A 27,985-nucleotide genomic window follows, 5' to 3' on the forward strand; every position below is an offset into this window, starting at 1 on the left:
AGGTGGCAACTGGAACTCGAAGTGGGAAGGCACAAGAACAGCCTCTGGGTGGGGGAGCCACCAGGCTCACACCTTCAGAACCGGGAGGAGGGAGGGAGCCGCCATCCATGAGGATGCCGAGTGAGTCTCACGGGCAAGGTCAAGATGATCTCCGCAAGTCTGAGTCAGGCGAGGCACTGAGAGAAGCCCGAACGGCAAGGCTGCCGCGTGAGCTGCTGTCAGGGCTCTTCTGGTGGATGGGCTGCGCCCGAAAACCACGCGACGTGACCGAAGCAACACTTGGCAAGCAAGGCGGAGGGAAGTGGGGTGTGGCCCCTGGTCCACTGGGCCCTGCCCTCTGCCTCTGAGGCCTGACACCTGTTGCTCTGGCTCCCCTGTGTGGGGAGGCTGGGGGCCAAGTGGGTGGCAAGGAGCAGGGCTCTCCTCGGGAGGGCGGAGATGACGGCACACGTGTGCCAGCAGCCAGCGGAGCCACGGCCTCCAGCAGAGGGGCCCACTGCCAAGCATAGGGCGGGGTTTAAGGAGGGGCCTCTGGGTCAATTCACAAACAGCCTGAAGGAATTCACGCACCCATCCCCAGGTCTTTCTCTACTGCGGGTGGGATGGGTATAGAATATGCAGAGGGAGGCCAGGTTGGTGGCGCACGCGGCTCAGGAGGCTGAGGCAGGAGGATCACGAGTTCAAAGCCAGCCTCAGCAACTTAGCAAGGCCCTGAGCAACTCAGTGAGACCCTGTCTCTAAATAAAATGCAAAACAGGGCTGGGGGTGGCTGGTGGTAGAGTGCTGCAAGTTCAATCCCTGGTAACACCCATTACCACAAAAAAGAGAATATACAGAGCGACACTCCTGCTCGGTCTGAAAAGGACCACCCTGCAGGCCACGCCCACGTCTCAGCTCCTGGCTACTCTCCTGGTCTCGCATGCGGGACCCCAGCACAGTGCACAGAGGACAGACATGAGCCTGCCCAGGCTCTGGCTCGCTTCTGCCTGCCTGCTGTGTGACTCCTCTGTGCCTCAGTGTCCTCACCTAGCGCCTGGCGCTGACGGGACGATCACAGGCACCACGGTACCTACCTCAGCCTTGTCTCCTGCCTCGTTCACCAGGCACAGAAAAACACCAAGTCAAATGAAAACAGGATGGAGCAATCCACGGGTTGGTCTGGGGTTTTTAATTGTTTCTGCCAATGTAAGGACAGAACTGTCACAGTGCTCAGCTAAGTAACTCATCCAGCCCGAGGCTGCTCTAGCAGTGGGACCAAGGGTGGACATGGGGTCTTTGCCCCTCAGTGACGCCTCCTCAAAGCTCAGGACTCTTCCACAGGACATCAACCACATCCGTCATCCAAGAATTTAAAGGCTTCTTGATCCTTCCGCATTCCCCACCAAGAGTACTGCCCTCTGAGGGCGTGGCCCCCAGGTCTGCCACCAGAGAGGGAGGGCAAAACTTCCTTCCATATTTCAAAAGGGGGTTGGAGATGGACCGGGGAGTGTGACTCCATGGACCTCAACCATGTCCCCTGCTGGCCAGTCCCTCCAGGGCGAGGATCAGTGGGTGTCCCCACAGCTCCACTTCTGCAGTGAAGACGTACAGCCTGAGCCTCAGAAGTCACTCACAGGACCTGCCATCAAGGCAGGACAACACCTGAGTCTGCCTTTGGTCCCAGCACCTTCAGGAGCAGCCTCTCCAGTGTCATCTGGGCTGCTCTCCGGTCACAAGGGCTGTCCATGGCCTCCTGCATGTCCTAAACGAGTCCCAAAGGCGTCACGCAGGCTCACGGTGCTAATGCTCTGCTCTTCTGGCGAGCTGCGATCCTCTACAAAGCCACCAAACCCCTGAGCCTTGGCTGTCTCAGATTTCATACCTTCCTCAAATTTACTAACATGCCTCCTGGACTCCAGAAAGCAGGTGCCTACCAGTTAATGCAAACATGCCAGCCTGCCCTGTGAACCCCAGCTGTGCAGCTCTGCAGACCAGGGAGGGGCCTGGGCTATAGGGAGGCCCCACTCCTGTCGCACTGGCCCCGCCCTGCCTTCTCTGAGGCTCCTGAACGCTGCACACACCCTCGTGATGGCTGCTCGGGCTGCTCTGAGGTCCTGGGATTGAACACAGGTGGTCCTGGCTGAACGGTCACAAGGGGCTGGCCTCTTCATCAGCCGGCTGGAAACCCTGGAGGTGTGGAAGGAAGGGGTGGGGTGGGGGTCTGGGTTCCATCTTCAGCCACCAGGTCCCTGGGGACCACGACCTGCAGGGCTCAGGCTGGCACTCAGAACCTGCCCAGTGAGGTCGCTGCCACTGAGAAGCAAAAGACAGAACAATGTGTGGAACGGAAACAGAGACCCTGGCGCATGTCCTTTGTCACCCTGCTGCCCATGCTTCCAGGGACAGCTCGGCACTACAGCAGCTGGGCCCCGACTTGGCAGTCCTGCTTCTTGACCCCAGCCAGTGCCCAGGCCCAAGTCGCCTGCACCGCAGGGCTCTCTGGCACGTCCGCCAGCTGTCCTCGCTGCTCACTCCTCCGCAGCCCCTCTGGACCTGCAGGCTCTCCAGTTGTGGAACCGCCCCATGCACGACGAAGAGGACAAAGGGCCAGCTGTCACCTCCTGGCAGCCGCCGCTCCCGCGGCCTACAGTGCAAAGGGGCTGGAAGACGGCACGGCCCAGTTCTCTGCCTTCACCAGGGAACTGCGGAGCCAGGAGCGCCAGCGGCTGCTCAGTACCTGAGGCAGCTTCTCATCCCACAGCTGCTCAGTGAAGCAAGTGACGTCCACCACGAGCCCCGCTGGTCCTGAACCCTGGCTGGCGGCTCCCACTCCTCACTTCCACAGCCAGACCAGGCTCGCGGCCCCTCCTGACATGCAGTAGGCAGCAAGCACCGACGCAGGTCCAGCTGTGCCGGGCGGGGAAGAGCCCTGATCCACGCACGACCACGTCTGCGGAGGCGGCGGGCATCGCAGGAAGCAGACTTGCAGGTCCTGGACCATGTGCTCCCCTGGCTGTGCCGTACCACCTGGCCTCATGACTTCTCGAGATTCAGAGGCCCAACCCTGGTGACAGTTGGCGGAGAGGCAGAAATGACCGTTTCTTAAAGAGGTCTTCAGACACGCAGCTCAGCAGGACCGCGCACCAGCCCAGCGCGAGGTGGCCGTCACCAACCTGGCAAGGAGGACGCATGCACGGCGTCTTCAGGGTGCTGGAGGCAGGCGCTGTGGCAGGAGAGCAGTAAACAGGGTCAGCACGTAGCGACTACCTGTGGCCCTCTGCCCCCGCCCCACTCCTGATGTGTCCCAAGAAGTAACCCTCAGCAGGGACGAGGTTGCCCGCACAGGACGTGAGCCTGGGCAGGTGGCTTGGGCCCCACAGCCCTCTCCCTGGCCTGGAAGACATGGGTGATGGCGCCTGCGTGCCCGGGTGGCTTGAGGATCCAGCGTGAGAGCACAGAGCACCCAGAGTGCTGCGTGTGCTCGCCCCAGGGGCCGCTCTCGCGCCTGAAGACAGGAAGGAATGCAGAGTCCCATAGGGCGACAGGACCGAGGGAAGGTTTCCTTGGCTGTTCTGACAACTGCGCTTTGTAGGTCTTGGACGCCAGGTGTGGAGGATGCTGCACACTGAGCCCTGAGTGGGGCTCAGGCCGTTTCACCCTCAGCACCCCAGAAACAAACACGGAATTCTGGGAGGGAGGAGGCGAGGTGAGGGCTGGCCTCTGCTGAGCAAGCCGCCACCAGCTTTCCAGACTCCACACTTGGGAAACCCTGGGGACCCAGTCAGGGATCAGGGCACAGGGGAAGGAAGGAAGAAGGCTGACCTCGGGACCTCCAGGGACCACCCCTGGCTCTGCAGGAGAGCAGTAAACAGGGTCAGCACGTAGGTGCTGCTGCCTCCCGTGTGGCCCAGGGGACAGAGAAGGCCAGCTGTGACCACGAGCGAGCAGTCCACCCTCAGGACCCTGCCGAGCTCAACGGGGTCCGCCCTCTGCAGCTTCTCTGCTATAAGGGCACCGGCAGGACATTCCCACGAAGGACACATGCAGGAGTACTTGTCAGCGCCAGAAGTCTAACAGATAATTAAGAGCTTTCGCAGACCTTCCAGAAGTCTAGCTGGTGCCGACAACCCTTTCTAAACTCATTCCATCCGTAATATTACAGTAGGTAAGCCCAGAATATAAAAGGATTTTTTAAAAAACATAATCATACATAAAAAGGTTAATAACTCCTTTGTATCAACAAACTACTCAGTGTGTGTTCAAATTTCCAACTGCCTCGTAAACGTAAAAAATAGGTGCTTTGTTTCTCAACATTTAAACATTTGTGTTCCCAACACTTGAGATGAATCTGAGCCGCTACTAATCCCTCCACAAGGTTCCCCGATAAAAGTCAACTTCCTCACTAAAGTAGATGAGAAAAGCGAAGCCTGGAGAGGTCAGGTAATTCGCTCAGGATCACAAGCTAGCTGAAGACAGAGGGCCTGTTCTGTGATCTTCCCTCAATACCATCCTGTCTGGCAGTGTAGAAGTGGCCAGTCAGCAAGCCCTGGCCTCACACCTGCCCCCCGGTGGAAAAGGACCACCGAGGGCCCACGCCCAGTGCCACACCCATTTTTCTCATGGGAAAGCTAATCTGACATCAGCACCAGTAGGCCTAAGACCAGAACTCTAACTACCGGCCTTCAATTCAGCCACGGAAAACGAGGCTCCCCAACGACCGACTCTCTTCCCAACCCTAACCAGTCCCTAGGCCACGGCAGGCTGGACCAAGGCACCTGGGGTATAGCTCTGCATCAGCATGGCACTGGCAAAGGTACTTAGCCTGAAAACAGGGTCCAAGGGCTTTGTGGGTCACTTCCATAGAACCACCAAGGAACAGAGCCTTTTTCACTAGTTAATTGTTTTAGAGAATGAGGGAAAAAAAAAAAAAAAAAAACACTTCCTGTTTGAAACAATTCTACGAGGACTAGCTGGACAATGACAGTGTGCATGCACATGTGTGCACACACACAAAAGAGGGGAGAAGTAAACTATCAGCCAATCTCACTGATAAGACAGGCTGAAATCCCAGGCAAAAGAAAAGCAAATCAAAGAAGCAACAACATGCTTTTCCTCGGAAACACTGGTTTCTTTTCTCATTTTGTTCTCTTTTGATAGGGTCGTGTTTCCTTTGTATCCACTATAAGAATAATTAGGATACTTCCAAGAACAGAAGAGTAGGAAGCGGGCGTGGTGGTGCAGGCCTATAATCCCAGCTAAACGGGAGGCCCAGGCAGAAGATGGCGAGTCCAGGCTGCCTGGGTGAGGAACCCATCTCGAAAAGTAAAGAACAGGGCGTAATGAATGAGCCACTCAATCTGGAATTCAGACAGTTCAATATTCGGAAATCTCTTAAAGTAACTCATATTTTTAACCAATTAAAAGAAAAAAAGGAAATGTTCATGCTCATTCCTCTTCGATTAGAAAAGAGCAAAAGACAAAATCAAAAACCCATTATTTAACAAAAGAAAGAAAAAGAATAAAGATGATCTTAGCAAACTTGAGGATCTGCATTTTCATTTTTTTTTATTTTTGTGGCGCTGGGGACTGAACCCAGGGCCTTGTGCGTGCCAATGACCTCTACGCCCAGCACCCTCAGGAGCTGCGTTTCCAAACCACAGGAAGAGACGGATCCAGGCTAAGAACAGATGGAATGTGAGCGCAGTTGAGTTCAATCGAGTGCAGAAGGACGGACTCCTCCTCGCCTCTGAGCAAGGGGACCACCAACAAAGCGACCCAGAAAGCACTGGGAGAAGACACACACAAGCTTCAGGAAGCGAGGGCGAGGCCCCGGAGGTGGCGGTGAGAGACGGCTGCACGGCAGTGTGGGCAGTGTGGGCATGCAAGGCCCCTGTGGTGAGGCTGGCGCTGTGCACATTTTACCACAACCAGAAACTTAGAAAACAAACAGGAGAAGACGATGTGCATAGTCTTATGATAGGACAAGCTTTCTTAAGACACAAAACTCTGGATGCACATAGAGAAATATTTAACGATTTTACTACATAAGATCTAAATGTCTATATGACAAATGATCTTGAAATCAAAGTTAAGCACTCAATGCTTCAGTAAAAAGAAGACAAAGACAAGCCACTAGCTAGAATAAAGTATATGCAATTACGTAACAGATAAAGGATCAGCATCTTAAAATATAAAGCTGCTTTAAATCAAAGAATAAATATGACAATTCATAAAAGATGAGCATCAGAAATAATTAGGAGAATGTACGTTATAACAATTTCATTTTTCAACCATCATTAATAAAATTAAAAAGACTGATCTCTACAATGGACAAAAATACAGAAAACTAGGTATTTTTACCACTGTGGCTGGAAATGGAGATTGGCTAAATGTGCTGAAGGTAATTAGCCAGCGGCTGGTCAGATGTTAGATGCACACACCCTCCACTTACTGGTCTCAAGCTCAGAGAGACGCTCTCAGAGAGACACAAGCATCAGGAACAAAGGTGTTCACCCCATGACAAAAGGAAACCCAGCCCCTCAGAGGTGCTGAGATGTGCTGGCAACATCCCCACAGTAAACACGAGTCGAGCTCTAAAAGACAGTCTCTCAGCTGACAGGGAAACACGTCACAACACGATCATAGACAAAGGCTCCTTACAAAATGACCTATCCCCTATGATCTCTTCATTCCCTAAAATAAATAATGTACTTTATATAGGAAAAAAATCTGGGAGACTCCATATCAAGCTGTTAGAGTATCACCTCTGGGAGGAGCAATATGGGAACTTTTTACCTTCTAAATTTCTATAATATTTGAATCAAAATTTAAAAGAAACACAACTGCTCTTAGAACAGAAAAAACAAGGAGTCAAATAAAAACACTTCTACCCTCTGCAAAAAGAGGCAGCTAGCACCCCAATCAATGAATGTCAGTCACTGATGTCTGCAGTTTTCCCCAAAGAGGAAGAGGTGGAAGCCCTGTGGGTGGCCCAGGCACTTGTCACCTGCTGCAGTGTCCATACGCAGGAAGGCTGTGGCTGAACAGGGCACGCTGGGGAGAAGCACGCACAACCCTGCACTGTACTATTTTGGGGTTTAACCTCTAATTTTCAGGTGACACTTGATAATATCACAGTGGAAATCAGATTGGCCAAGAGCAACTAACGGGCAAGAGCTACAAACCCAGCTGTACCCTACCTGAAAAGACAGCAATGAGCACCCAGACCTGGAAAGGCAGAGCACCGAGAGGTCGTGGGAGGATGTGGTCGCTGCCCCTCCAGCCACCCCCATACAAGGAGGCCAAGAACAGGAGGAAGGGAGGAGAGAACCCAAGAACACCACACACCAGGCTCTGCGCGTGTGCGAGGAGTGTGGCGGAGGAAAGGCTAGACATGACGAAGCTGAGCCCAAGTTTCCAGAGTCAGACCTGGTCTGGCTACAAGCACAGCGCAGGGGCAACTCCTCCGGCCGGCCAGCTGACCAGCCCCAGGTCACCCAGAACTACAGCCCCTGTCCTGGTCCTTCCAGGCAGACTCACCTGGGAGCTGGAGGGCAGCACCTGGGAGGTGGACTCCTCGGACGGGGCTGCTCCTGAGCCCATGGGACTGAGCGTGGTGATTCTGCTCGGCTGGCCACGGAGAGTGAGAGTGATAGTGGTGGGGACCTTCAGGCCTGCCAGAGACAGCATGCAGGGTCTTGGCCGCAGCATCCACTTTCTGCTGAGGCTTCCCATTCCCCTAGCCTCCTCCCCAGCTGGGCATCTAAGCCCTATCAGTGAATCAGAAGCAACAGGGAACCTCTGGTGTCCTCTCGCCCTCTGGAGGACGGGTCCATACAGCTGAGACCAGTGGGAATGCCTGGACATCTGGCGTGGGGTTCAGACCTGGTCCCCACAGTTTGACGAGACTCACCTGATGCTTGGTTAGAGATCTGAGCCAGTCCAGGGAGGCTGCTTGCCAACTTAGCGAGGCCCCCATTCGTCAGTAGCTGGTGGATGGCCGTGGGCTTCCCACCAGGAGTGGCGCCCAAGGAGGAGAGAGTGGTGGCCACGGGGATGGTACGCACAATGGTGCTGGTGCCTGTGGTGATGGCACCCAGACTCTGCATGGGGGTGGGCAACTTCACACTGGTGGCCTGTGGGACACACAAGCCCAGGTGATCAGAAGCTGCCGCCCAGTAGCAACGCTGGAGCCTAAAGGGCCCCCGGCACTACGACCGCAGACGAACGTGCCGAGCGCACACCACGGGCAAAGTCCTCTTCCAGGCATCCCGCACTTACCATCTTGAGTCTCACAACTCTAAGGGGGCTACGATCGCGACCTCACTTTACAGAAAGGTAAAGAATCTCACCCGAGGCCACATGGTAAATGATGGACCTTAACCTCTGGCAGCTCCCTGGCTGTGGCAAGAAGGCTATCTGTCCTTGGCCCACTGGCTCCAGACCCAGTCACCCTGCCCAAACCAACCAGGCGGGGAAGCCTCCTCCCGCAGCTGCCCAGCCCAGGGAAGGCAGAGGCACACCTGTGCGGCTGGCCCAGGGCCAGGGAGGCCGGGGTTCGCAGGGGGCCCGGAGCTCTTGCTGCTGATGTCCTGCAAGCTGAAGCTGAGGCCTTGTAGGAGGCTGCTGGCTGATGGGGCACCTAGGAGAGGACGGGACAGCACCAGCACAGGTCAGTCACCCAGGTCCACGAGCAGCTCTGCTGCTTTCTACGGTCACCTTCCAGCAACAGACCAAAAAGACAGCTGGGGGTAGGGAAGATGGGCAACCAGATACCTGGGAGGGAGCTGCCAGGAGAGGTGGCCACCAAGCGGCTCTGGAGCGTGTGCAGGGCGCTGGGCGTGGTGCTGCTGGAGACCGAGGGGGCTGGGCTGGCTGCGATGCCTTCAGAAGCGCTGGACCTGGAAACAGAGTTGCTTCATTCAAAGGTCAGAAGGCAACTGACCTCAAGTCACACGAGGGGTGAGTGGGCCCACAAGGCCTTAACTGGACACCTTCTGACCCCACCCAGGCTCTGGTCCTGCTAAGTCAGGCCTAAAGTCAAGAACTCAGGCCTCAGAGCAAGACCCAGGGAATGCTCTGCAGGTAAAAATGAACTGAGCTGACTCAAATCGAAGAGAAAAATACCAGCCAGAAAGAAGCCATACCCCCATAACCGACAGAAGAAAGGAGCCACCATCTTTCCAAGACACAAATGGGCCAGAGAAGCGGTGAAGGGAGGATGGGACCAGGACCAAACAAGGAAAACACACCTGGCTGTGGGGAGAAGTCCCCCTGCTGACACCTGCCCCAGGGTCACAGCGATGGCCTTCCCGCCGGCAGCTGTAAGATGGGAAACACCAAAGTCACCGCCAGTCCTACTTGGCCCTAGGTTCCCAAGACCCACAACCCAGGATAACAAGATGCTAAGGCAAAGACTGAGGGTGAAGGCAGGAGAGCTGACGGGGCAGGAGAGGTGTGGGGTCCCTCCTCTCTATTGTCTCAACTTCTGGAGTCTCTCACCACCTTTCACCGAAAGCAAAGGAACAAAACACACGGAGCTTTCGGTGGCCCGCGGTGCCTCCCGCCTCCCCTCTGGGGCCAACCACCCAAGGAGTCACCCACCCGAGGAGTCGCCCACCCATGGAGCAGCCTCCCGAGGGCCAGGCTGAGAGCCTAGACAGCCGGTCAGTCCTTACTAACAGGCTGGCAGACTCACCATCCGGAGCGCCTCCTTGGGAAGCAACACAAGGTCCTCCAGTTGTGTCCCCCTGAGAAATGAGGGATACTTTGATCTTGGGTCGCTTGGAGGTCTTGCTGCCAGGAAGAGGGCTGGAGGGATGGTGCCGCTTCAGCTGGACCCGGAGCTCCTCCTTCTCTGCCTCTTCTGCTGGTTCTGAGGAAATGGGAACTGAGAGACGGAGCTGGGTGAGATCCCCCGGGAGCCAAGACAGCACGGACCACCTCAGGCCCTGCCCGCCCTTCTCGGGGGTCACCCCTCCCTCGGCCTGCCCTCAGTGGGGAAGGAGGGCGCTGGGCTGGCAGGAGCTGACAGACAGAAGACACGCTGCCCAGCAAAGGCCTACACCACAGACAGACGCACCGCAGTGCGGCGAACAGGCCTCCCCAGATGGAAGCTGCTGTGAGCCCTCCCCCACACCGTCCCCCAGCGGGGCACAGTAGGCACTCTATGAAGAGCCCACGGAGGAGCAGACCGCCAGCCCTCTAGAAGGAGGCTCTCATGGCGCTCTCGGGAGCCTACCCTGCCCTCAGAGCCCAAGGCTGAGGGCTCGCCTGCCAGAAGGCCCTGAGCAGGGCTGTCCCCAGGACTTGAGGCTGGCTCTGAGCGGAGGCAAGGTGAGGAAGCTCCTCAGCCAGGCAGCCTCACGGCTCCTGCCCGGAGGCAACAGGGCAGTGGTGGCCGATGCCACAACCCAGTCCCCAGAACATCTGCTAACACACAGGCTTTCCCTCCCCTGACTCCAACAGACTTGTGGGTACGGCCACACCTCTGAACCTAACTTTTCCTTTGCTTTCCTCACAGGTCCCTTCCTCCTGAAGCCCCGAACTCTCCTGAGCCCCTCAGCACAGGTGAGCAGGGCTGGAGGTGGGAAGGAAGGCAGCAGTCACCGAGCATGGGGCCCCTGGCAACAGGGTCACCAGTCAGGGCTCACCAGCCAGGAAGGGTGCTTAGGGATAAATGCACGGCTGAACTCAGAGGTGGTGGGGGGCAGGAGCTGGTGTGCTTGCAGCTGCCAGAAGGGACACAGGGAGAAAGGCTGGGAAGACACAAGACAAGGAAACAGGCCACAAGCAATGGCCACAGGCACACAAAGGAGCAGCAGAGCAGGAGTCCTAGTGAAAGAACCACAGTCAGAGAGAAAGCAGCAAACAAGAACAGAGCGCCAAGACCACGGTGTGAAGAAGGGAGGCAGCCACAGAGAACAGGAGCCAGGAGGAGGCCAGAGATGAGGGAGATGGAGGACGGCAGAGAAGAGCCATACTCACCAAAGAGACAGGAGGAGGCGCCAGGAGGAAGAGCTTTCCTCACCAGCATGTTTTGTTTCAGAAAAGCAGCAAACTGTGCTGGAATGAATCAGAAAGAATTACAGAATCACAGGCAGCCAGAGGAAGGAGAAGAGGGAATGAGGAGGAGACGAGAACGGTCCGGGGGCTCTCTGAGGTCATTGCAAGGGTTTCCTGACCCTGTCCCTGAGGACGGGACACACCGGCCTCACAGGGCCACTGCAAGACTCAAGGAGCTGGGCATGGGCAGAGTGAGAGAAAGGGTCACAGCGAGGGCTCCTTTGTGCTGGCCTTCATTCCCTGCTTAGCCAGGCCTCTACGGCTGCTCCCGTCTCCCACGACACTCTGGGTCCTGTTTCAACCCAGCCCACCAGAACTCCTTAGATTCTCAACCAAGCATGCTGCCCAAAGGCACGGCAGACCGCAGCTCATCTTCAACACCCATCTAAAGGGACACTGTCCACCCAGGACAGCTCTGCTCACCACTCAGGAAAAGACAGGCCACAGGGCATCCAGGCAGACCCTAGGGGCCCAGTCTCCCTTTTGCCTTTGCCCACCCAGTCACCCTCTGCTCCTGGTTAGTGATACTCTTATGAGCAATCTCACAAGAGGCCTGGGGTCAAGTCCTGACTTTTGGCTCCACCAAAAGCAACACCTCTCGCCTGAGTCCTCTGCCTGAGAGCCAACTCAAGCCACCACCTCCTCCCACACACTCCCACTCCCATCTGAGAACCTCGATGACACATGCACTTAGGCAAATGACCAAACATCTTGGCTCAGGGTGGCCCACCTGAATGACCATGGTTGGGGGAGGGGGTTGCTGCTGCTGCGTCCTTGACCCACCACCCTCTCCCCCTTCTATAGCTCCTCACATGGCCTTATAGGCGCCCACACTGATTTCAACCACACAAGTGTTTCCCAGACTCATCTTAAACTTATCTGCAGAGGTCTGATCAACTTTGTGGGAGGCCCCAGAGTGGGAACCTTAACTCTTGAAGGGCAAAGCAAAGGAAGGGCCAACACCAGGTGATATGCCCTAGAATCGGATGACTCAGCCAGTCACTCCACACACACCCCCGCAGGAGTGCCAGGCAGGGCCTGGAGCAAAAGAAAGCATAGCTTCCCCAATGAGAGGTCAGAAAAGGTCACGCCAACATACAGGCAGCTGGTTCACAAACCCGACGTCTCCAGCACACCGAGACAAAGCTCTAACTAGTGACCACAAAGTCCACTAACGCACGGCCCCTGGGATTCGCTGCAGCCCAATTCTGCCTGGACAGGCCTGTGGGAAAGGAGCCACGCACATCCTCCTGGACAAAGCTGCAGACCCAGTGCTTTCCAACCACCACGTGAAACCACCTGCGGATGACAGAACCCACGAGAGGCTACTGGGCCGGGAGCCTGTACCCTGGGCTTGTTTGTGGGTCAGCATAGCTTCTGTCCGCTGCACGTGTCTCTTCAGCAGCTGGGAGCTCCCGATCTGACTGGACTTCTGAGCAGAGGTCACTGTGGTCACTTTGGTCTTGGGGCTGGAGGTGGGGCTGCTGGACACACTGGAGAGATCCTGAACGGTGAGAAGGCCAAGAGACAAGCCAACATTGCTTGGATTCATGGCAGCCGGCAGGTCCCCTGGCGCCTCCTCAGAGGAGCTCACAGGTGCCCCAGGAAGCTGGAGAGCCAACCCGAGGGCCTCACCCAGCTGGAGCGCCCCCCCTGCCTGCTCTACCTCTGAGCCTGATGGTGAGGCGGGCAGCTTGGCGGCTGGGGAAGCAGGTCGACTGCCCCGCTCAGGGAGTTCAAAGGCCAGGTCTCTGCGGGCCACGTCACGGGGCTTCTTCTTCTTCTCAGCATCCTGATCCCGAGGCTCAGAGCCCACATGACCCTCGGCGCGAGTGAGCACTCCCGTCAGGAAGTCCACAATCTCGTCCTAGTGCAGAAAGGAGCCAGGCTGGTGAGTCCTCCGCCAGAAGACAGGAACCCCAGATGGTATCAAACTCTGCGACTCTACCGAGGTTTGGCCTCAGGTGTGCTGATGCTCCCCACTCACAGAGCCTGCAGAAGCCCAGGCTTCTAAACAGCCCTGGCAGAGGAGGCCAGCAGGTGGCTCTGAGCAGGGCCCCCAGCCCACTGCAGCAGACACCCTCCCCTGTCCCCACTCTCCCCTGCTCATGATTCAAGCCTAGCAGAGGCCCCAGCGGACACCCCTACACCTTCAGTGAGCTGCTGCTCACAAGACCAAACCTAAAAGGCAAGAGAAGAGGCCTTGCTGAGAAAAACAGGAGACAACTGTTCACCTGAATACACCTGTCCACCATGCTTTGAGTCAACCCTTCTGATTTCTTCTTTGCTTTGCTTATCCTAAGAGACAAAAAAAAGAAAATGCTTACTTCTGTCATTTTTTGGACCCAGGAAGCAGCACAATATAAGCCCTCTGGCAGGTGATGCACCCTCTCTGAGCCTGTTTTCTCATGGCAAAATGGGGAATCGTGATACCTCATTCAAGGAGTTGTGGGACTGAACTCAGTTACCCATGTGAAGAAGCAAGCACGGTGCCTGGGACTGTCCCCTCCAGGTACCACGCCTGTCTCAACAGGTGATGTCCATCCGGATTGCTGGGGCCTCACTGAGAGGTCCCCCAAGCAAGCCTCCAACCCTGAGGTTACTGGACTAGCAGAAGAAAGGGGGTCCCAGGTTAGGTCTAAAGGGATAAGAGAAAATGACCGTAGTTGGCTAGATCCCCCACTTTGAAAGCTAGTCTTAAAACCCCCTGGCTTCTCATAAAGAAGAATAAGATTCTGGCAGTTGCTGGTAAATGGATGAACTTGGAAAATATAATGCTAAGTGCAATAGGCCAAGCCCAAAAAACCAAAGGCCAAATGATTTCTCTGATAAGTGGATGACAATATATAACGAGGGGGGTTGGTGGTGGGGGGAAGAGAATGAAGGAACTTTGGATGGTGGGGTGGGAGGGGATAGGAGACAGAAAGATAGTAGAATGAAACAGTATTACCCTATGTACATGTATGATTACATGAGTGGTGTGAATCTACATCGTGTACAACCATAGAAATGAAGTTGTGCCCCATTTGTGTACAATGAATCAAAATGCAGTCTGTAAAAACAACAAAAAAAATTTAATTAAAAAACAAACAAAAAAAAAAAAAACCCCTGGCTTCTGGGCTGGGTTGTGGCTCATGGTAATGCACCTGCCTGGCACGTGTGAGGCACTGGGTTTGATCCTCAGCACCACATAAATAAACGAATAAAAAACAAACAAACAAAAAACCTGGCTTCTGACTGGAGATCCTGGCAAAGAGACAACCAGGCCCCCACGTTCCAGGGTAGAGAGCAATATTATTGAAACTCTGAATCCTGATATCCCATCAGCCTGACTGCTGATGGCCTCTGCACAACATGTGCAACACCCTCGCTTCTCAGATGAGGACAGCGAGGGCCCAAATTTCTAAGCAAGGGGTCAGTACTGATGGAGGGCTCACAGTTCTCCGTCCAACACTCTTGGCACCATGCAGCCAGATAGGCAGCGACTCCTGTAATCCCAACTACTGAGGAGGCAGAGTAGGAGGATCCAAGTCTGTGGCCAGCCTCAGCAACTTAGAGAGACCGTCTCAAAATTAAAAATAAAAAGGGATGGAGATGCAGCTCGGTGGCAGAACACCCCTGGATTCAATCCCCACTACTGCAAAACAAACAAAAACAAAAATAAAAAAACAAAAAACACCAGGCAAGTGTTGTCAGCAGCTCACGGGTAACTGGGAAAGAGCAGTACCACCTCTACTCACTCCTTATACCAGTTCAGCACACACACCTTTCCTCCTGTAGATGAGAACCTCTGCATTACTACGAAAAACAATGTAAAAAAAGACACGCCCTCTTTTTCAGTACATTTCATGACAACACAACTAAGGCTCTCCGCCCCACCATGTTAAGGCAAGAGCGGCCATCTCATTCCAAACTTTGGCTGTATTTACACTCCAAAATATATCAAGTGAAGGCTTCATACAAATAATATCTACATTTATTCATCCTCAACAGGGAGTACAATTTTTAAAAATGCCTAACTCCAATGAAAGTACAATGACAAAAGAATATTTTTACAGTCTCAAGAAACCTTCTCCCTACCAGGTAACTACTAATCACAAAGGGAAAAACAGTAATTTCATGTCTTCAATGTAACAAGAAGAAAATGTCAAAATCCTAAACTGACAGTCTACAAAATAACTGGCCAATAATTTTCAAAAGTGTCAAGGCCATAAAAGACAAAGGAGGCCTAGTACTGTGGCACACACCTGTAGACCCAGCAACTCAGGAGGTTGAGGCAGGCACTGAAAGTTTGAAGCCAGTCTGGGCAACAAAGCAAGAACCTGTCTCAAAATTAAAAACAAAGCCAGGTGGTGGCGCATGCCTGTGATCCCAGTGGTTCGGGAGGCTGAGGCAGGAGGATCACAAATTCAAAGCCAGCCTCAGCAACTTAGCAAAGCTCTAAGCAACTCAGTGAGACCCTGCCTCAAAAAATAAAAAGGGCTGGGATGTGGCTCCACAATAAAGTGTCCCTGGGCACTGGGGTTGTGGCTCAGTGGTACAGCGCTCATCTCGCACGTGTGAGGCACTGGGCTCCATTCCTCAGCACTATATAAAAATAAATAAATAAAATAAAGGTGTTGTATCCATCTACAACTAAAGAAAACAAACAAACAAAAAAATAAATAAAATAAAGTGCCCCTGGGTTAGACCCCCAGTGCCAAAAATTAAACTAACTAAAATAAATAAAAACCAAAAAGGGCAGGGTGTAGCTCAGTGGTAGAGCATCCCTGGCTCAGACCCCAGTACCATGGGATACAGGTAGGGAGTCAAAGAAAGGAGCCTGAGGAGGCATGGCAACCACAGGGGACGTGTGGCCCTGGACTAGCTCCTGGGTCAGGAACAGGGCATTAGGGACCAACCTATGAAATTCGAGTCTACAGATTAGATAATGCCATCACATCGATGTCCACTTCCTGACTGAGAATCATACTTCGGTTATACAACATGCCAACATCTGGAGAATCCAGGGAGGGTATATGGATTTTCTTGTACCAGTTTTGCAACTTTTCTAGAGATGTGAGATTAACTAAAATGCCTCTCTGCCTACTGTTCACTGATTAGCAGAGCAGCTTCAGTCCCAGCACCACCTTCCAGCCCACCTGAGATTATCATCAGCTCCCCCCACCACCACCAAGCTGTTCTCGGCACGGATCTTCTCCCGGAAGTCCTCCATGGCTTCAGGGTGACACTGCAGGGAATTCTGACCAATGACAAAGAGGACTGGAGTCTTCATGTCCAAGAGGGGGTCATCCACATCCTAAAGGAGGTACAGGGTTAGAGCTGGCCAGTTCACACTCACACAGCACTGACCCCAGCATGGATAAGGACGCACTCCTGCTGTCCCCTGCCCGTCAGCAGCCCCGCCTGGCTTCACCTGCTGTCCCCTCACTGTCAGCAGCCCGACCTGGCTTCACCTCGCTCTTACCCCTCGGGGGCCGTCCACAGTGAGCAGAGGAAACCCAAGGCAGACAACGGCAGTGACGTACTCCATGACTGACACCTGTGGATAATGGCACAGTCTGTTAAGGAGAAAGTGACTCACTGTCCCTCAGCATGCCCAGTGTGCAGGAGATGCCCAGACCCACCTCCTCTTCCCCATCCTAACACAAGGTGTGCTGTCCCACGGCAGCTGCCATGAAGGGAAGTGGGGTCCTCTCAGAGGGCAGAACCTTGGGACAGGAGGTTTCACACGTCAACCTCGTCACCCAGCTAGGCTGAGACTGCTCCTCACTTTCCTCCACCAAGGGTAAATACAACAGCAACAAGCGGTGCCTTTCTCCCTTAAGTAGAGCAAACTCTCTTTTGGGCTTAACACCTGCTCCAGACATCCAGGTTTCACGGGACAGTTGCTGACCCCACGTCTCTGGGAGCAGGGAGCACGAGTGGATGTCTTCTTCCTCTCTGGGCTCTAGGTATAGGACTTGAGCATGAGACTGGGCAGTACGGGGGCTCTGGACATGTCATGTCAGGGACACTTAAACAAACTGGTGGACACACAATTTAAGACAAAGGAAAGGCTCCTTGATGTCTTATAAAGGGATAGGACGTGAGCAGCACATCAAATTCCAGAGCTATTAATTTGTGCCTATGAGATTAATTTTTTTAATTGGAGAATTGGATGGAACTTATATGTGGGAAAAAAAGAAATTTGGGAGTTCTTTTTTTTTTAAGAAATGCTGACATATATGTGAATGAAAGATATGATATCTGAGATTTTCCCCGAAACAACCTGGGGGGGAGAAAGCAGGCAGGGGAGGCAGAGCCTGCCACAGCTGCCCTCTGGTAGAGCAGGGCAGGCCCTGTGCCTACTGACTGGCTCTCTCCACCTCTGGTCCCGCTTAAAAATGTCCACAATGAAGTCAAAAGACCAACATCTGCCTCCGACAGTTTAAAATGCAACCATGTAGGTAAGGCCCAGCACTGGGACCCAACGGGCGTCAGAAGCGAGCTGCGCACCCAAGACAACCTCCGCGAGAGCCGGAAGCCACTTACCTGACAGGCCACCAGAGCTCCCGTGTTCCAGCCAATCAGGATAATGGGCTTGTGCGGGAAGTGGCCGTGAATCTTTGTGGGAAGAGAAGAAGGTGAGGACGCAGCCGCAGGCGGGTGCAGGGCAGCGCGCCTGAGCGGCGGCGGAGGGCACTCACCTCCAGCACCTTGCTTCTCACGGCCCCGATCATGTGCTCCAGACACTGCAGAACGCCCACCCCGCTGCCGCTGTTCAGCAGATGGGTGGCCACGGGGATGACCTGAGGAAGGAGGGGCGTCAAGCCACAGCAGCGGACGCTCCTGCTGGGCTCCTCCTCTTCCAGCCCTGGCCTCACATACCTTGCCCAAGCAGGACAGCTGAGACTGCCAGAAGCGGTGGCGGCGGGAGGTGGGGAAGGCGGAGCTGGAGGGGCCCGAGGAGGCGATGAGAATCAGAGGGGAGCCAGGGAGCTTGCTCTGCAGAGAGAACCCGCCCGTGAGCCTGCTCACCGCGACCTCCAGGACCGCCGCTGGCACGCTCCTCACCCAGCCCAGGCCCCTGTGCTTACGGAGGGCTGTCGGGCACTAAAACACCGAACTGATAAAGGAAAACACTACGTCTGCCTCTGGCCAGGGTTCCAGGGCCTGAGTCACCTCACTGCCGCGCTGCAGCCTGAGCCGCCCAACTCACTGGCTTGTTATGAGAAAGCACCCCCACGGCAGGGTCCCAGGGCCTCTTCAGCAGCAGCGACAAGGCCTCAGCTCCGGCAGCCCCCGTCTTCGTGTTGGAGGACACGAGCATGCGGTCAATCAAGGTCGGGATCTAGACGGAAGAAGAGTGAAGACACTTCAGTGTGAGCAAAGGTGCAAATAAGTGGCTGCATGAAAAGCCTGCCCCACGGTGGGAGGACAGGGGCGCGCTCCTTCTGAAAGCAACCTGGTGAAGTGTGTCTGGGACCTAAGTTTATTCCCATCCCTGTTCCCGACAATTTCACTTCTGAGAACCTTCCCTAAGGACTTATGTCAGAGCCCGGCACAGTGGCGCATGCCTGTAATACCAATAACTTGAGAGGCTGAGATAGGAGGATCACAAGTTTGAGGCCAGCCTCAGCAACTTAGCAAGGCCCTAAGCAACTTAGTGAGATCCTGTCTCAAAATAAAATATTTAAAAAGGGCTGGGGATGTAGCTCAGTGGTTAAGTGCCCCTAGTTTCAATCCCTAGTACTAAAAAAAGAAATTATATCAAAAATACTCTCACATTCACAAGAGCAAGGAGAGTTTTGCACAGAGACAAATTCTTTCTCTATAACAATCAAAACACAAAAACAACCTAAATGTATATGTTAGGGAGTAGTTAAGTAAACTATCCACCTCACTGGATATTAAGGATTATTTTCTTTTTTTCTTTTTTGGTTTGAGGATAGCCTGAGCTGTGAGACTGTTTCAAAATTTAAATAAATAAAGGGCTTGGGGATACAGGTCAGTGGTACAGCACCCTGGGTTCAATCCCTAGTACTGGGAGACAGACAGAAAGAGATAGATAGGAAGAGACAGAAAAAGCAAGGAAAAGAATTTTGCTAAAATGCTACAGGTAAAACAGAAATATAAAAATTATCTCTACTCAGAAAAAGGCTGTAAAATATGCCACATGTCAATATAATGATCTCTGTGGAATTATGGTGACATTTTTCTTTATATATCTTTGTATTTTCTAAATTTTCTCAGTGAACATTTGCTGATTTTATATATTTTTCTTAAATTACACTTTCTTCTAGAGTACAACCTTCAAGTTGTGGCTTGTTAATGAAACCTATTATTGTGTTCAAAAAACACATCCAACTCTATTGTGTACATCATGATTTATACCATATCCTGTTTTTCACTAGCCACCAAAGATGTGACCTCGCAGATTTATAAATATGGGTTTCAAACATGCTGATGCTTACAGTGCGAAGAACTATCTGAATTTCATGCTGTCCACAAGAGGCCAAAGTGATCTCAGGGAAAAGAAAAGGTTTTTACATATTAGAGATCCTTTTCAGAAGGGAAAAGAAAAGGTCTTGAGAGATTGGAAAATGAAAAGTATCATGGTTTGATGCAGGCTGTTAGACTTCAGAGGTAGCAGGAAAAAATAAGCCGCTTATAATTTGAAAACAGAGAAACCAGGGGATCAGCGATAGCGTACCTGCCTACCATTCATAAAGCCCTAAGGGTCAATTCCCATCCAGCACTGCCAACAACAAAAAAGAGACTAAGAAGATTTTTGCAAGAGAAATTAGGGGATTATAATCATGAGACTGTTTTAGTTAATTCAGAAAATAAATACGCAGTTGGGCATGGTGGTGCATGCCTGAAATCCCAGCAGCTAAGGAGGCTGAGGCAAGAGGATCGGAAGTTCAAAGCCAGCCTCAGCAACTTAGCAAGGCTCTGGGCAACTTAGTGAGATCCTGTCTCAAAATAAAAGTTTTTTAGAATGAGCTGGGGATGTGGGTCAGTGTGTTAAGCACCCCTGGGTTCAATTCCCTATACCAAGATAAATAATATTCAACAGCTGCCATTACAAAGCACCAGGCCAGGCCCGCAGAGTAATTAAACCTGCAAGGGTGAGGAAGACTGACACACAAGTAACACAGGCATGGGGAAGCAGGGCCACCAGCTGCGGAGGAGCAGCAGAGCCCCTCACTGCTGGTCCCCACCAACCCTCAGAGAAGGAACGGGTCCCAGGCAACTCTCATCTGAAGATGCAGCATGTGAAGTGAGAGGGCATAAGAACAGGCAGGATTCCAGAGGACAAGACAGCAGTAGAGGAAGGAACAGGCGGGGCTCACGCCAGGCACGGGTGGGCTCGAGTGCAGGACAGAGTATGGAAGGAGGGAATGTAGAGCTGGTGACAAACGCTAGCCCAAACTGCCAAAGAGCCCCACCCCAAACTGGCTATCCTACAGCTTCCTCCCTATTCAACACTTGGAGGGGGCGGACTCCATATCAGAGTTGACTTCAGAGGTCGTCTGGCAGCAGAGTATGCCTATGAAACCCCAAAGCCTGGAAACGCGCTTTCTGGCAACAGAACTAATCAGCAAGTGACTTTTCTGTTTGGCGCTACAAAGACTAGGCTTCCTTCCTTCCCAGCACAGCACTCTCTGGGCACACAAGTAGGAGCTGCGCCCCAACCTTCCCTGCCCTCTTCATAATGGAGCTGGGCAGAGAGCAGCTGGGCCAAGAGCACCATCCCCTCCAGCTGCACCTTAACAACATCAGAGACCTTAAAAGCCAAACAATGCCATATCCTTTGTACCCTTTGGGAAACGAGCAGAGGGTGTGTTGTACTAAACAGTCATGGAAAGCAAGAGTCCAGTGGTAGAGGGAGCACCCTGGAGAGTATACCCCAGGGGACAGTGCAGGTCTGACTAGTACACCAAGGGGACTTATGCCATTCCAGCAACCCGCACAGCCAGCCAGCAGCTGGCCTGCAGCCCCTGTGCACACCTGGGGAGCCCCTCGGGGGGCCTGTCATGCTCAAATATGTGAATGCACCTCATTTGCACAGGCCACACCCAGCAGGTCATTTAAATGGGGAAGAAACACAAACTTGTTTCTAAACCAAGGAGAATCAGCAGGGCATGGTGGCCCACACCTGTAATCCCAGTAACTTGGGAGGCTAAGACAGAAGCATCACAAGTTCAAAGCCAATCTCAGCAACTTAGTGAGACCCTCTCTCAAAATAGAAAAATAAAAATAAAAGGGCTCAGTGGTTAAGCCAGCACTAAAAAATGAATAAAAAAACAAGGGAACTCAGACTGCCATCATGCTGGCTAGCGAGTCACAGCCACCCAAGAACTGGTGCCACCAATGCCCTGCCCTGGGCACTACCAGCCCTCATCCTCTGGAGCACACGCATCATGGCTGTGCCTTTACCACAGGTAGAATGTATTTATGAACAGGCCACCACTCTGCCACTCTGCCAAGGGCTATCTTGGTCCCACCCCACTTGTCCCCAAGCCCAGGCCCACTCACCCCCAGGCTCAGGGTCCCCACTGTGGAGGAGCAGTACATGGCGAAATCTGGGGTCTCTTTTCACTCATCTCATTCTCCACTAGAAAATAAGGTCCACCAGAACAGGGAGCGTTTCTGCTTTATTCACCCCAGTGAGTGAAAAAATTAGGGCCAAACTTCCTACCATAAAAACACGAATATCTCTAATCCTGAGTTTTACACGAAGCCTGTCTTCTGTTGCTTTCTAACAAACTCAGCATCCTGCAATGTGAAACCAGGTCAAGAAACAGAGTCTGAAAGTTTCTGGGATATGGCTGGAGGAAGCTGGTGGCCAGGCAACTTACAGCAGCAAGAGGGGCCAGCTGCCTGCAAAGGAGAAAGAAAATCTACTTTAAAAAAAAAAAAAAAAAAAGAGAGAGAGAGCAAGAACGAGCAAGCCAGCTGGTATAGCTGAGGAAGTCAAGAACTGAACTGAGGGCTGGGGATATAGCTCCCTCAGTAGAGTGCTTGCCTTGCAAGCACAAGGCCCTGGGTTCGATCCCCAGCACCACCAAAAAAAAAAAAAAAAAAAAACAAAAAAACTGAACCAACACAGGTTGCCTGACAAAGTACATCACACATTTCCAGAACCTATAAGAGTATTGTTCCTGCGAGCTTAACTATGTGCTAAAATTTTGTGCCACTCTTTTTGAAGAAATAGCTTAATTCTCACAGAAATTCCACACAGATATTGTTACCAGGAACTTTCTGGAGATGAGGACACAGACCCAGGTCTGAGCATCCCCTGTAGGTCAGTGGCAGGGCCAAGACAGCCAGGTGACTGGCCTCTAGAACCTGCTGTCCACCACACTGAGGCCCAGTGCAGCCGCTAGCACACATGCTAGATCTGCAGGGGAGACACTGCACCCTGCAGGAGACAGCAGGGGTGGTAACACTTGTAATCGGTTATCACGGGTTGCGCGGCGCCACCGAAGGCTCCTCCCCTGATGAGGAGAGACCAGAGCCAGGGCACCCCTTGCCCTGTAAACCCCTGGCCCCCAGCCCCCAGCAACACAGGTCTGCCTCTCACACTCTCCAGCACCGCCCCTGCATCTCTTCCGCTACATTCAGTTGGGGGGGGGGGGTGCGATGACGCAAGCCAGGACTGTAAGGCTATGAGTACCCTGGCTTTCAGTCCCACGCCTCACCCTGGAGAGGGCATGGAGACGTTCACACCAGACCAAATGTAAAATGATATCCTACCTCCTATTTTTAATAGCATACCTGCCTAGCCCTGCCCTCCAAACCAACCAGGTAATGACCTTGCCCAACCCCACATCTGAACCCACATCAGGGACTGGCAACCCCCAGCACAGGGCAGACGCCAACCACAGCCTTACCTTTCCTTTCAGGGTCTGCAAAGCGTCCAGGTAGGCAGCCAGCATGGGCAGACTCAAGGTCTCCACCAGGGTCGTGTGCAGCCACTGGATCAGCTTGGTGTCCCAGCTCACGCTGGCCAGGGCCTGCCGCACCCGCCTTGCACACTTGTCCACGGCTACACGGCGCAGCACTGGCTCGTTACAAGCCTGAAAGACGCAAGAAGAGGAACAAGAGTTCCACCTGGTTAGCAAGTGGGGGTGGGTACAAATCAGTCAGGCCTGAACGCAGAAGGCCCGCACGGGGCAGTGTCTGAGCTCTTACCCCTTCACTGGCCAAGCGGGCAAGGCGATCAGACTGCAGGGCTTTGAGGATCTTGTTGAAGAGCTTGTTCTGGGCCATTGTCCAGCCAGTCCTATAATGGAAACTCTGAGGAATTAAGTCAAACCCTAGGGACATACCCCATGTATAGACACACATAAAGAAGACTGTCATCTTTTTTGATGCCATTATGAACACATATAACCTGAGGTAACTTAGTCAAAGGCTAGTGAAGGAAAACACGAGATTCTGGTCCCAATCCTGCCGATGAATCACCTCAGCACACATCTGTATCAATCACACCTTCGACAAGTCAAGACCAGTCGCAATGAAGTCTTTTAGTGCCAGCAAAGCTAATTATTTACCTAATGGCTAAAAAACTCACATAAGCAAAAGAAGACAGGGACCACTGTGAAAACATATTTGAATTTCAAAGACTGCACATTTCACACAAAGGCAGAAGGATCAGCAAGCATTTCACTGTACCAAAACCTTGACTAAGGTAAGAAGTCCACTTACACTACCTTTAAAAACAAAAATACAGAAATGTGGGGCTGGGGAGATAGCTCAGCTGGTAGAGTGCTTGCCTCGTAAGCACAAGGCCCTGAGTTCGATCCCCAGTACCGCAAAAAAAAAAAAAAAAAAAAAGAAATGTGACCAAGGACATGCCTATTCCCCCAGTCCCAGTTCCACCCTGCACTAATCTTGCCCCTTTTCCACATTTTTAAAAATTTTCCTCTATGCCACAAAATTAGTAAATCTGTGTTCCACGTAAGTTAACATTTTATTATCCCAGTACAGGACACCAGCATACACATGGCCACCTGCAGTAAACTCTGAAGCCAGGAATCTATCTGCTGTTCTTATCCCACATCACTGTATCCAGACACAAGTGTGGATCCTGGTAACCTTCCCCTTCACCCACCTCCTGGCAATCTTAGTAGATACCCTAATTCAGACTAGCAAGCCTCCTAAAGATACGAAGAGAAAGGCAACTAAAGATACCCAATCGGTAATATTTGCTTACTGACTCTCCCTGCCATTAGAAAAAACTGCTCAATAAATTATTTTTATAAATATAAGTGGTTGCTAGACCCAACCAAGATAAATCAAAGTAGTATTTCCTATCAGTAGGGATAAAGTCACAAAGTAGAGCTGAGATAACCACTAGCTAAGTAGAAAACAGTAATCAATCTACCTACCATATACCTACCTATCTATCTTAGAATCAGGCCTTTCTAAGAATGAAAGAAGACAAAACCTAAGAAACCTAGAAGCCAAAAAAGGAAGAGAGATAAATGTAATTACATAAAGATTTCAAACTTTAGGGCTGGGGTTGTGGCTCAGTGGTAGAGTGCTTGCCTAACACGTGTAAGCCACCACACTAAAAAAAAAAAAAAAAAAAAAATCTAAACATAAAATAAAGGTATTGTGTCCATCTGCAACTAAAAAAAATTTTTTTTGGGGTGCTGGGGATCGAACCCAGGGCCTTGTGCTTGCAAGGCAAGCACTCTACCAACTGAGTTATCTCCCCAGCCCAAAATAGTTTTTAAAAAAATTCAAACCTCTGTAAAAGGAAAGGAGGATTATAAAGTCAAAACAGAGTGGAAAAATAACTGCCATTGCACTAAAATAAGAAAGATGCTCCGGAGCCTGGTATGGGGGCACACACCTGTAATCCCAGCCGTTAGGAAAGCTGAGCGGGGCAGGAGAATCGCAAGGGCAAGGTCAAGCAGGTTCAATCCCCAGAACAAAAACAAGGCTCCAGAAAATTAATATGATAAAGAGTAAAGAACTCCACAGGCAAAGAATATGAAAAGGCAAAGGCAGGTCACAAAAAAGTACAGCTGACCTTGCCTCAAAGATAAACAAATGCAGATTAAAATAAGAAAATATTATTTTTTTTAACTATTAAGTAGGCAAAAAATTTTAGTTTAATAATACTGGGTTACGAGGTATAAACTGGGTTATGGTATTCCCTCCATATTCTGTTGTTGGAAATAAAAAGCAGTACCTCTGGAATGTCAGTTGGGAAAATGAATTTGGAAGGTCAATCAAAATCCCGAGTCAGGGCTGGGGATGGCACTCAGTGTAGAGCACTTGCCTGGCGAGCCTGAGGCCTGGGTTCGATGTCCAGCACCACACAAGAAAACCCAAGTTGGATCCTATCCTTCCTCTGCCAAGCCCTTCAGGACTTCACTTCAATCAGCTAAAATCAAAATGCTCGCAATGGCCGCGTGGCCCCCACTGCCTCTGCCTCAGCATCATGACTGCCCTTCTCACGCGGCTTGATTCAGAGGGTCCCCATTCCCTGCTCAGGACCCCGCTTCCCTGCTTCCATGCACATCAGGCACGGTCCTCAATCGGGCTGGCCTTCCCGTTCATTCCCTGAACTGAAACAATGGCTCCATTTCTCATTTACTTCAGGTCACATTCAGGTATCCCTTGCAGCGGGGCTCCCCTAATCCCTCCTATTTAAAACTGTAACACTCCAATCCCACCCTGGAACTCTCTAACCCTTTTCCAGCAGAAGCTGTATCACCACTTCACACTCTAGTCACTGTATTGGTGTTCAGTTTGTCTCCCTTTGCTACAAAGTAAAAGCCAAATTGGCGGGACTGGGCTTGGTTTCGGGACTGGGCTTGGTTTCGTTTAAGTCCTGCATCCCCAGACATAAAACAGCCTGACATCCTGGGGAATAATAATGGATGAACGGTGTCACCCTACACCCAGGTCCAGACTCAACCCTTCACACTCCATACCCCATCGGACACACAGGTACAGAGCAGCAGAGAGGAACGTAAAGGCAAAGCTTGTGCCAGGAGCAGAGTCCTTCACCAGACCAAGATGGCTCAACCGCCAGAAAAGCTGCTTGAAACATTCCCAGTCTCGATCTCTCTTACTTCATTCATAGCACACGAGAATCCTTTCCACCACACCACCACCCTGCCCAACGAGATAACCTAACTTCTACTGGCCACGGCTCTAGGAACACCATTGGGCAGATTACTCTTTGTAACTTACTCTGTACAACTATTTGTGCTCCCTACAAGTGAGCAAATACTCACAGGAAAGGAGGAAAATGCCTTACCTCCTTTCCTTCTGCAAAATAAAACTCCAACTACTACATCTCCAGTTTTACAACATGATCCAGGAGAATGCTAACTCTATGCAGCTCTCCAATAAAGAGCTGGCTGTGTGCCCTGGACATGGACGGGATGATTTCCAAGTCCATCCAACTTTCAGGCTGGCTACGATCACTGACAAGAACAGCTGAAATCCATGATCAGAGACAGAACCAGGCAACTCTTCTTCGGAAGCCCCTTCTACAAATATTCAAACCTTTCCTTGCTATAGCTAAATCCTTTTTTTTTTTTTTTTTTTTTGGTGGCACTGGGGATCAAACCCAGGGATGCTCTATACTGAGCCATATTTCCAGCCTTTTTACTTTTTATTTTGAGACAGGGTCTCACTAAGCTGCCAAGGCTGGCCTTGGACCTGTAATCCTCCTGCCTCATCCTCTGAGTACCTGGGATTACAGGTATGTGCCACTGGGCCCCACTGCTAAATCGTTAACCTCCAAAGCCACCTGCTCTTCTGACACAGCTCCCCCTCCCTGATAGGGGCATTAGAAGCAGTCTTAGGTTTCTGGGGATTGTCCTTTTTTTTTTAGCCTATTTCTCTTGGCTTAATTTCTATTACTTCATCAGGATTCACCCATTTTCGTTGTGGTCTGATACTCAGACATCTTGGACTTGGACTGCTGGGGCGGGGGCCAGGGGAGGTGGTGTACGCCATCCTAGCAGCTCGAGAGGCTGAGGCAGGAGGATCACAAATTCAAAGACTCAGCAACTCCGTGAGACCCTGAGCAACTCAATAAGACCCTGTTTAAATAAAATATAAAAAAGAGCTGGCAGGCTGGGGTTGTGGCTCAGTGGTAGAACACTTGCCTAGCATGCATGAGGCACTGAGTTCAACTCTCAGCACCACATACAAATAAATAAAATACAGGCCTATCAACAACTAAAAAAATAATAATAATTAAAAAAATAATAAATAAATAATTTAAAAAGGGTTGGGGGTTAAGTACCCCTGAGTTCAATCTCTGGCACTCCCCCGCAAAAAAGAGAGAGACCCTGGACTTGGGAGAGAGGGAGTGAAAGCTTCAACTCCACATTAGGACCAAGGATTCCTTGGGACCCTGGGAAGGTTTGCTGGGACCAGTAACTCCAGACCACCAGTTCATAATCCTGTTTTCCTTAATGTTATTACAACACAGACATCCACATGAGTAGCAGCTCTCTTATGTCCAGTGATCCTCAGGTGGTAGTGAGGATTGGGTACGGGCTGGAGGAGACAGAGGATGCTCACGAATAGTGTGAAAAAGCTCTCTGGAGACACATGGCTGTGTCCTGTGTAATACGCCTCTGTTTTTAATGTTGGTTAAGTTCTATTTGTAGGCATTTGGGGTGCATCTCTCACTGCTATTTATTTATGTCAGTTGCAATGGTCACCCCTCCTGTCCCTCCAGCGCACACAGACCTACCTATCTACATTTTCATGATTTATTGCGAGCATCCCTGTAAAATAAATTTCTTGAACTGGAAATAAAAGAGCAAAGGTAACCTGTATTAAAAGTGAGTTTCCAGTTCTGTGAAAATATGTTCAAAGAACCTGCAACAACACGAAAGAGGGATTATATTTGTAGCCTTACCTCCAGTAATAATGCTTGTTATGAACAACCAGGGTTAAGTGTTGGATA

The 27,985-nt window shown here is 51.7% G+C and overlaps 1 protein-coding gene across 10 annotated transcripts in view; it reads right to left on the bottom strand.

Moving 5' to 3' along the window:
• The window catches only part of Kansl3 (KAT8 regulatory NSL complex subunit 3), a 51,161-nt gene that overhangs the window by 11,449 nt on the left and 11,727 nt on the right, over positions 1 to 27,985 (bottom strand). For 6 of the 10 annotated variants that reach the window (XM_047522177.1, XM_047522176.1, XM_047522178.1 and 3 more), the window contains 19 exons: positions 23,227 to 23,317; positions 22,926 to 23,111; positions 18,245 to 18,376; positions 17,914 to 18,030; positions 17,733 to 17,834; positions 17,578 to 17,649; positions 16,511 to 16,585; positions 16,185 to 16,342; positions 13,278 to 13,341; positions 12,710 to 12,910; positions 12,391 to 12,547; positions 10,966 to 11,043; positions 9,677 to 9,868; positions 9,231 to 9,300; positions 8,755 to 8,879; positions 8,502 to 8,620; positions 7,892 to 8,114; positions 7,519 to 7,652; positions 1,074 to 3,202 (listed from right to left, as the gene is read on the bottom strand). In XM_047522177.1, coding sequence (XP_047378133.1) covers positions 3,182 to 3,202; positions 7,519 to 7,652; positions 7,892 to 8,114; positions 8,502 to 8,620; positions 8,755 to 8,879; positions 9,231 to 9,300; positions 9,677 to 9,868; positions 10,966 to 11,043; positions 12,391 to 12,547; positions 12,710 to 12,910; positions 13,278 to 13,341; positions 16,185 to 16,342; positions 16,511 to 16,585; positions 17,578 to 17,649; positions 17,733 to 17,834; positions 17,914 to 18,030; positions 18,245 to 18,376; positions 22,926 to 23,111; positions 23,227 to 23,317 — 2,317 coding nt within the window. In that variant the 3' untranslated portion in view covers positions 1,074 to 3,181. The remainder of the gene's footprint in view (positions 1 to 1,073; positions 3,203 to 7,518; positions 7,653 to 7,891; positions 8,115 to 8,501; positions 8,621 to 8,754; positions 8,880 to 9,230; positions 9,301 to 9,676; positions 9,869 to 10,965; positions 11,044 to 12,390; positions 12,548 to 12,709; positions 12,911 to 13,277; positions 13,342 to 16,184; positions 16,343 to 16,510; positions 16,586 to 17,577; positions 17,650 to 17,732; positions 17,835 to 17,913; positions 18,031 to 18,244; positions 18,377 to 22,925; positions 23,112 to 23,226; positions 23,318 to 27,985) is intronic. The other 4 variants (XM_047522180.1, XM_047522181.1, XM_047522182.1 and 1 more) reach the window with 4 other exon arrangements.

Source organism: Sciurus carolinensis, chromosome 13 (assembly GCF_902686445.1).
Source record: "Sciurus carolinensis chromosome 13, mSciCar1.2, whole genome shotgun sequence".
Lineage (NCBI taxonomy): Eukaryota > Metazoa > Chordata > Mammalia > Rodentia > Sciuridae > Sciurus > Sciurus carolinensis.